This window comes from Peromyscus maniculatus, chromosome 1 (genome assembly GCF_049852395.1).
Source record: "Peromyscus maniculatus bairdii isolate BWxNUB_F1_BW_parent chromosome 1, HU_Pman_BW_mat_3.1, whole genome shotgun sequence".
NCBI classification, from domain to species: domain Eukaryota; kingdom Metazoa; phylum Chordata; class Mammalia; order Rodentia; family Cricetidae; genus Peromyscus; species Peromyscus maniculatus.
The window spans coordinates 1,852,544-1,863,313 of NC_134852.1; the positions used below are offsets into that span (position 1 = coordinate 1,852,544).

Below are 10,770 nucleotides of genomic sequence, written 5' to 3' on the forward strand. Positions count from 1 at the left end.
ATTCAGACACCAGAACTTTTTCCTCCAACTCAAGTGGAGATATCTTGAAGAACCTCAGGCCAACTGGAGGGAAAAAGAGAAAACAGAAACAAAGGAGCAAAACACATCCAAATAAGATCAACATAAAAATAAGCACCTAGGCTTATATTCAGCACAAACTTAGAAGCCTAGACACAAGTGTAAGTATACAATCAACAACAGCTGAGACAATATGTCACCAGCAATGGCAGCTATCTTACTACAGCAAGCCCTGACTATTCAACACAGTGAAGTAGAATAAAAAAGACCTTAAAACCAACTTCTTGGAGATGGTTGAGGACATTAAGGGAGAAATGAAAAAAATCCCTGTACGAAATAGAGGAAAAGACAAATGAAACAGTGTAGGAAATGAGTAAATCCTTTAAAGAAAGGGGAAAATGAGTTGAAAGAAATGAATATAACTTTAAGACCTGAAAGGATGGAACTTCAAAATGTCATCCTGAGTGAGGTAACCCAGACTCAGAAGAATAAATATGGCATTTCCTCACTCATACGTGGATACTAGATATAAAGCAAAGATTAACCAGACTACAACCCACAGCTTGAGAGAAATTAGCTAATAAGGATAACCCTATGTGAGATGCATGGATTGTTCTGGGATGGGGAAATAGATGAGATCTCCCTGAGTAAACTGAGAGGGGGGAATAGCAGACATGGGATCAGGGATGAGAACATGAGGGAACAGAAAGGTTGAGCTGGAGCATGAACAGGGTGGGAGAGCAATGAAAGAGATACCATGTTAGAGGGAGACATCATGGGGACAGAGAGAATCTGGGTGCTAGGGAAGTTCCAAGAATTTCACAAGGATGACCCCAGCTTAGACTACTAGCAATAGTGGAAATGGTACTTGAACACAACCTAACCTAATAATCAGATTGGTGAATACCATTACTGTCATCATAGAGCCTTCATCCAGTAACTAATGGAAGCAGATGCAGAGAATCACAGCCAAGCACCAGGCCAAGCTCTAGGAGTCCAATCAAAGAAAGATAAGAGGGATTCCATGAGCAAGGAGCATCATGATCATGATGGGGAAATCTACAGAGACAACCAAACCAAGACAAACTTTAGACCAACACCTGTAGATCCTCCATGAGAATCAACTAGGCCCTCTCCATAATTGAGGCAGTTTTATACCTTGATCTGTTTAAGGGGCCTCTTTGAAGTAGGATCAGGATCCATCCCTGATGCGTGAACCAGCTTTATGGAGCCCACTACCTACAGTTGGATTCCTTGCACATCCTTGATGAGGTTGGTGGGGAGGTTGGACTTGGCTCAGCTGAATGTATCAAGCTCTGCTGACTTCCCATGGAGGCCTCACCTTCTCAGAGGAGGGAATGGGGAATGCAGAATGGATTAGGAGGGAATGCTGAGAGGCAGGAGGAGGGAAAAGAGGGGAGTCTGTGGTTGTTATTTAAAATGAATAAATTTCTTAATAAAAGAGACCTGAAAATGAATTAGAAACAATAAAGAAAACACAAACTGAAGGAATTCTGGAAAAGGAAAATCTAGGTAAGCAAATAAGAACTACTCAAATCAGCATCACCAACAAAATACAAGAGATGGAATAGAGAATCTGAGACATTCAGATATGAGAGGAAAAAATAGATACAATTATCAAATGTTAGATTCTAAAAATCCTTGACACAAAACATCCAGGAATACTTGATCACTATGGAAAGGCCAATAATAAGAATAATAGAACTAGAAGAATTAGAAGAATCATATCTCAAATTCCAAGAATAATTTTTTTCAAAATTGTAGAAGGAAATTTTCCTAACCTAGAAAAGGGGAAAACTATCAAGATACAAAAAAAATTTAAAAACACCATATAGATTGGAACAGAAAAAGGATGTCCTTGCAAAATAATCAAAGGATTAAATATACCTAACAAAGAAAGAATATTAAAAAAAAGTTAGACCTATCTGAATTTTATCTGACTTTTCAATGGAAACTATAAAAGCCAGAATGATGTGGTCAGGTGTACTTCAAATTCAAGGAGATCACAAATGACAACCCATACTCCTATACCCAGCAAAACATTAATTCAATCCTCATAAAAGGGGAAAATAAGATAATCCACAATAAATTCAGTTTAAACAATATCTGCCCACATATACAGCATTACAGAAGGTAACAGAAGAAAAACTGAAACTACGGAAGTTAACTTCATTCATGAAAACACAGGAAATAAATAATCTCTTACCAGCAAAGCAAAGATGCAAAACACACACAAGAGCCAACATCAACAACAACAATAAAAAAAAAAACAGAAATTATCATTGTTATATCAGTGGTATCAGCTCCAAAATAAAAAGAGACAGACTAACAACAATACGGATGTGGAAAGAATATTCATCCTTCTTCTGGAAATAATAAGTATACCTTAAAATCAAAATAGTCATATCTCAGAGTTAATGGGTAGAAAAATATTTTAAGAAAAATAACCTAGAAAACAAGATAGTTAAGCCATTCTAACATCTAACCAAATGCAACCGAAACCAAAATTAACAAAAGGAGATGAGAAAAGATACTACATATATGTCATATAAGAAATCCTAACTCTCCTTTCTGTATATATAGAGTATTTTTATAAGATCTGTTCTTCTAGAGAACCATAACTAATATAGTAGGGAAGGTCAGTATTATTAAACTTTTGATTTCAGCTTATGTATGAAGTTATAATAATTTGTCATGTTATGAAACATACATCTTTGGAATTTCACAATTAAGCTACGTACTTGCTCAGCTCATTTTCTACATTTGTACAGCAGCCATTATAAAGTTTTAATACTCCACATCTCTGTGAAATACTATAAAATTAATGAGAATTTTGTATGCTAATGTAACTTTGCATTCCTGGTATTTTTCAAGCATTTAAAATACATGTGTTCTTAATATGGTTTATTCTTTTTCACATTTTATCCCATTTAAAAAATTCTCTGAAAGGCCTCCAATATTCAGAAAATAATTTAGAGACAAGAAAGCCAAGCAAACCTTAAAATAGGATAAATTCCCACTTAGTAGTGAAGAAGAGGCGATAAAGAGATACTATCTTTGAATTTAATTTGCATCAATCTCATTTTTCCATGGTAGTGTGATACGTTAAATGTCCAACAAATATTAATTACTGATGCCTAGTGTATTTATGCTATGATGCGTAGAGTCTTAAAATATGCTTTTATCCACAGTAAATAGACATTCTTTGTTCTATATAGCTTATTATTTCAACAAGAAATAGTATTTAATATTGTCATTAAGTAGTAGGATATTAAATTATCTTTTTATCCACATTTATGTTCTTTTGTATCTTGAACACTATTTTAGGTCTAATGAAAATGGAAATAATCACATGATTATAATTTTTTATTTTAAATTTCAATCATTCTGATCATCAAACACATACCTGCATCAATATATAATTATATATCATTAGTATAACAATTATGTTGTACTGATGAAAACTTTAAATATTTTTAAAAATAAAGTACAATAAAATGTGAAATTTATACTGAAAAAAAAGAAATCCACATAGATAACATTTTACTTCTCAACATCTATGCTCTAAATGCAAGGGCATTCACATTTGTAAAATAAACATAATTGAAGCTTAAATCACACATTGATTATCAGACTTTGATAATTGGTAATTTCAATATCCCACTCTGTCCAAAGGACAGGTCATCTAGACAAAAGCTAAGCAGAGAAATACAAAAGCTATTAGACATTATAAATCAAAGGACCTAAAAGTTATCTACAGAACATTGCACTCAAACACAAAAAGTATTTCAGGACCTCATGGAACTTTCTCCAAAACTGACCCTATGGTTGGTCACAAAGCAAGTCTCAATTGATGCACGAAAATTGAAATAACCCCATGCATCCTATCAGACCACTACAAATTAAACCCAAATATCGACAATATGAGAAAAAAAAAACAAAAAGCTCTCAAACTCATGGTAACTGAAATCTTTAATGAATGACTAAGGGATCCAAAGCAAGAAGAAAGAAATTAATGACTTCTGAGAACCAATGAATATGAATATAGCATACACCCAAATTTATGGGACCAAGTGGCAGTGTTGGTAAAAGAAAAGTTTGTTTATCTAGCTTTTTTACCATAAAAATTGGAGAGAACTAATACTAGCAATTTCCAATACACTTGAATGCTCTAGAACAAAAAAGAAATAAGCCCCATGCAAGAGGAATAGACACTATTATAATCAAACTAAGGTTTAAAATCAATAAGATAGAAAAAAGAGAATAATAAAGAAGATTTAATCTAACAAGAATTTGTTCTTTGAGAAGAGGAACAAACTCTTATCCAACATAATATAATGATAGACCGAATATCCAAATAACAAAATCAGAAATTAAAAGGGAGATATAATAATAGATATCAAGGAAATCGGTATAGTCATTAGGTCACATTTGAAAACTTGTAATTAAGAAATTGGAAAAGCTAAAAGAATTGCATAATTTTCTCAATAGCTATATCTTGCCAATTTAAATCAAGACCAAACAATTGAAATGCACCTGCAACCCCTAAGGAAATAGAATCAGTCTTTCACAGTCTCCAAACCAAATAAATCCCAGTGCCAGATGGCTTTAGGATAGACTTCTACCAGATATTACAGTAAGACCTAATATCAGTTTTCCTCAAATTATTCCACAAAATATAAACAGAAGAATGATTGCCTCTTCACTTTATGAAGCCACAGTCATCTGATACACAAACCACAAATCATTTCATAATAAAAGAAAGTTACAAATTCTCCTTATGAACATAGATGTAAAATACTCAATGAAATAATTGCAAACTGAATCCAAAAACACATCAATAAGTTCATCCATCATGACCAAATAGACTCTATCCCAGATTTTGAGGGATGGTTCAACATATGAAAATCAGTCAGTGTAATCCACTGTATAAACAAACTTAAAGAAAAACACCACATGATAATCTCAATAGATGCTGAAATGGCATTTGACGAAATCCAACAACCTTTGTTGGTAAAAGTCTTGGGGAAAGAAGGAATACAGAGAACATATCTCAACATTGTGCAGGCAATGTACAACCATCCTATAACCAAAATCCAAGCCAGCAGAAAGAAACTCAAAGCAACCCCACTAAAATCAGGAAAAAGACAAAGCTGTCTATTCTCTATATATCCACTCAATATAATATTTGAGATTAAGTAATAGCACTAACACTGTTGAATTAGATCATGAGGTTACAATGACTCACATACACACACATTGATACACACAGAGATACTCACATCCATACAAAGATACATACATAATACAGCAAAATACTCATTTACAAATATTTCCATACGTGCTAAGACACACAGAGAAACATGCTGTCACATATAAACACAGAGATGTATATACCTAAATAGACACACAAAAAGAGAAACAATCAAAATATACCCAGGCCCACACAAATATACATGTTCTCAGAAAAATATACATAGTGAGAGATATACAGATACAAACAACCACATTGAGAGACTTTGACACACACAAATTTATTCCCACATTAAAAGACATAACAACAGACACACCCATATACACCAACACAGACATATGGATGTCAAACACTACACAGAAACATGCAAAATACCCACATAGGCACATGCAGACACATACACTGACCAGCACACAGACATATACACAGGTAGACACAAACCCACATATATGTAAAGCAACACAGATACATACACAGACGCACAGAAACACACAAACATACATCCATACACAGTGAGATGCATCCATTCCCATACATGAATATGCATGAATGCACTGTACTGAATCACAGCACAAATTCATGCATAATTACTCGCCAGAGCCTAGAGTGGGGGCAGAATTAGCTAAGGACACTTGTGAAAGTCATCTCCTACACTGATTACAACATATTTGAAAATTAATAATTGAGGGCTCATCTTCTCAACGTAGAGAGCATTAATGACTAAGGGCTGATATGTTTTCAGTATTAGGATGGACTGATGATATTTGGGTGCTTTGTAATATAATCACTGATTTTCATTGATAAATTGTTTCTTCCACTTAATTGGCTTTGCATTAGAGACTACAAACAACAGCTACACGTATTTCAGAAAGAAAAAAAATGCTCAAAAATCTTTCCATTTGGTGATTATTTCTTAATACACTAGATTTGCACATCTGTGAGACTCTTAAGCATTATGATATTTAGGACACCAAATATCATCCAATAGAAGAAACACTACTTTCATGAGGCAAATATCAGGTTTTTCCTATTGTCCATTGGCTGATTATCTTCTTGTTGACAAAGGATCTCATGCAGGGCAAGGGACACAGCATACACAGAATTGTATACATCACAACTTCCATCACTAAGGACCATGTCAATAGTCTGGAACATTAGCCATTCCAACTAGGCATTGGATAAACAGTTTTTCAGTGTCTTATACATAGATGCCAACAGTTCACAGTTAAAATTTATTCCCCAGTCTTGCCAGGTATTCATCTTAGTATTTGAGTTGGGTCAATATCCAGACAAAAAAATTGAAATCAGAAATCCAAGGATGGTTTTGTGCAAAAGCTTGAGTCCCAAGGGATGAGTCAAGTGTGAATCTTCCCTTACTTGTAGTGACATCCCACTGTGAGGTGGTGACTCATATTCTCTGTATACCTAAAGAGTCTCACATACAAAAGCTCAAAGCTAGAATACTGTTTGTGTCACCATAAATAATTACTACATTCATGGATGGTGTCATGATTTGGTATAATACATTTCAGCTTTTGATATGCTGCCCGGGATCATGTTCACAAAGATGAAGCAGACTGTATTTTTCCATGTCTCTTCTCAAATGTGAAAGAAATTGTATAGCATGATCGATCATTGTCTAAGATAGACAGCCCAATCCTGTTCCAGTTGAAGTGAAGCATCAAATAGATCATGGCCAGGGGTAGAGATGTGTCTTTAGGACCATCAGATACAGATATGGAAATTGATCATGATCATACAGGATAGGATGGAAGGGTCCATAAGCAACTAAGGGAACTAGGACACAGGCAGTATCATGAGGTATCATGCACTCCTCAAAACTTATAAACACCGGTAAACACTTTTCTGCTAAGTATTCTAAAAAATCTCCTTAGTTGTTACTTCTTCCCTCATCTTGTTTCACACAAGGGAATATGGAAGTCCCATCAAAGCTCTGAATTTTACCCTTGCACTACACAGTTTGACTTAAGTGTGAGGCCAGTCTCCTCCTCACAAACTTCTTAGAATCTGGGAATGGTACCAATGGAAACAGGATTTCCTGCAAAATCACCCTAAAAAAACCTCATCTGCTGGGATTTGTAGAGGTCCAGGAATGTCCAAATGATGAAAGATGCTGTCCAATAAGTTCATAAAGTTCATGAGAGTGCATCTACCATAAAAAAAAGATGGGACATTGCATTTTCCACAGAGAGTGCTGTCCACTATGTTTTTGTGTGCTTGCTCATAAGGTAAATACAAGGGCACAGTCCTTGACAAAACAATAAACCTGATCTTGAATTCCTTTTGAAATTATAGCATATGACATGTGGTGCATGAGCCAAGTTTCTGGTAATTTTTATGAAACAAACTGAATTGGATAAGGTATTCAAAGAATGACTGGTGAGTGAACAATAATCTTTCTTGGGCAATATTTGGCTCTTGTACTTATAATTCATTATAATAAGCGGCTATGTAGTTACCATATTCTTTCATGTGCATTCTCATCTTGTTCTTTTTTTTCTTTCTGGATTGTCTATTACAGGCACAAAATGTTTTTTAAAAGATTTATTTTTAAATAAAATTAAATATATATGTTAAATATATGCATCTGTGTATGGACATGAGGACTACTCATTGATGCCATAAAAGGATAATGGATTCCCTGATTTGGAATGACACTTGGCTTTAGACTGAACTGGCCTCAAATACACAGCAATACTCCTACTCAATTTCCTGAATGAAAAGATTAAGGGCATGTACCTCAGTATTGGTCATCTATTTTATGTTTACAGAGGTGTGTTCAATGTACTCCCACATGGTATATCTGACCAACATAAAATTTTCCTACACAAAGCACCTTTTTTATACCTTTCCACATACATATGCACAGCATTAGCTAGCATATTACTGAGAATTGGGAACATCTGGAAATTGCACTGAGATTTGTTTATGGTAATATTACATGTTTGAATAATAAAAGATTGTAAAGTGTACAATGTATGGAAAATGTTTATGAATTTTGAAAATAAAAATAGTCTAAAAGTTAGTAGGAATAGAAAAATATTGTTTTGTGTTTATGTGTATGGGAAGAATAATAACTCCCATATGTTCTTACTCATTTCATATCATCTGACCAATAAACATCAAACTCAAACATATTCTTTCATTCTGATAAATTCACTCAGATTTAAATACAATCTATTTTCCGTTTAGATATTGTACCACTGTGGTATCTTTATGAATAAATACAAATGTTTATCTATGTATTTTTGAAATAAAAAAACACCTTAGAATATTCTTTATTACCACATGTAAAAATGTCATTGAAATTTTCAGTACCAGTCAACCCAGAATTTGAGAGTATAACTTATGAATCTCAAACAACAACTCCTGCCCACTAAACAATATGAAACATTAATGACTGGAGCTGTTACTGTTGCCTACTGGACTAAAGTGCTGTGTTTGAAAACAACTATCAATAATATAAAAAATCAAAATGTATATTATGCCCAAATTGGTAAAATCTGCAGCTACAACTAGTAAAATTACAGAAAGAGAAACACAAGAGGTAAATATAAGTGTCAGAGAATAAACCTTAGACACAAAGAGAAAAATCGTATGCTTCTTAAATAATGTTAGAGATGTACTTGTATGTAACTATTTTCAAGTGTAGCCAAGTATCACATGCCACAGCAGTCAATCAGGCAAATGACAATGAAAGTAAGCAGTCATATGAGGGAAGAGGGGGATCTGTGATTGGTATGAAAAGTGAATAAAAAATTTCTTAATTAAAAAAAGAAAGTAAGCAGTCACCACTATTAGTTGCAGCCTCAGATTTCAAAGAATCAAACATGTCATTTATAGTCCACACATTCCTTTTGTAGCCTATAAAGAGAGGGAAGAACTAGACTATGAAATTAAAGGTCAGGTGTTACACATGTCTACAAGTGAAGTATGGGGAAACAGGAACACATGTGAAGTTCACAGTGGACAGGTCTCCACTTTTATTCTTGATGCAGCTTTAGAAGACACAATGTGACTGCGTGAAGAACATCTGAGAGAGGAACTGAATAGATATGTAAAAATTTTCTGCAGCTAGGGTGGCCACAAATATTAGTTGTCCTAGCACGTGCATTAGGAGTGACATAGTGATCAAAGGTCATCACAGACTCTTTTGACAGTCATTTTGTTACACTCATTTAGAATGATACTCCATGCATACTGTGGTGTTTCTTTCAGTGAGATATCACCAGCTACTGTGCCGTGGAAAATGTCAAGAGGAGGGCTATATGTGATGGACAAGATACAGAGTCCTTTTTTGCTCAGCTTCCAGCGTTATAAGTAGGAGGCTAACTGGGAGAATAACAAAACACTCTGGACAAATTAAAAGTAGAAAAATAGCATTGAGTCTCTAAATGAATCTGGGGTTGTTTCTTGGTGTGCAGATTGGGTAACAGGACAAAAGACTCAAAGCAATGCTCTGACTATCATCTTCCTAGCCACCTACTTCACACATTTATGTAGAAGATACAAAGAAACTTACTGTGTATTCAGAATGTAGTTGAAATAATCTTTTTCAACATGCTCCTTCACAGCCCAAAGGAAGAAGAGACAGCCTGTCGACAGGTCTCCATCCTTGTCTTTATTCTGCTTCATTCTCCAAAAGCACCTGGAAACAAGAAGTGGAATGTTCAGGAGGAAGAACAGAAAAATCAAAGTGAACATCTTTGTCTTACGTGACACCTGGGCAGTGTGCATTGTGAAGTGCTATTCAGATCAACACATGATATGGGCACCCACGTATTTCCCTTGCTTTGTTCCTATAGCCAAAGAAGGGACTACTTATGAATTCATGTTTTCTTTTTTTCCAGATGGTCCCTTCCCTCTGGAGGATCTTGGACACTCTCTTCCCTGGGATCTGCATCTGATGTTCATGTGATTAATTTTGGTTGATAAATATATATGAGGAGAGTTCAGCTAGTTTCATGACATCACTCATAGTTGTAGAAATTAAGGTTCTTTGGAGCATGCCAGTTTGGGAAAATTTAGTCCCTGGACTGCCTGAATAATCTGTTTATGTTATTGCCTTTAGAAATGATGTCAGTAGATTTTATTGGATGATCCGCATTGAGACTTGCAGTGATGGTTCAGGAGGGACTCACAGTCAGAATTCATGGTTACATACTGGGAATTGAATCACAAAGTCCCTGGTAGGCAAAAGCAGCTCGATGTTTATAGCAATTCAGTTACACACAGCATGCACAGGACCTACACCTGTGACAGTTAATGTCTAACCAAATCCGGTGCTTCCACTGTGTTGAGAACCAATAATCAGACCAAATTCCAAAATTTCCTTAATCCTGCCATTTTAATACTATCCAGCTAATCATAGATCCACTGTTACATTTATAGCATTACAAAAATGTTTTTAAATATTCAAAAAGATCCATAGAGATCTCTGTTCTACATATCAAACA

The 10,770-nt window shown here is 34.8% G+C and overlaps 1 protein-coding gene across 2 annotated transcripts in view; it reads right to left on the minus strand.

Moving 5' to 3' along the window:
* Positions 1-10,018, minus strand: part of LOC102927799 (vomeronasal type-2 receptor 116-like) — a 38,511-nt gene extending 28,493 nt beyond the window's left edge. For both annotated transcript variants that reach the window (XM_076564415.1, XM_076564407.1), the window contains exon 1: positions 9,837-10,018. In XM_076564415.1, the coding sequence (XP_076420530.1) occupies positions 9,837-10,018 (182 nt within the window). The remainder of the gene's footprint in view (positions 1-9,836) is intronic.
* Positions 10,019-10,770: the final 752 nt, after the last annotated feature.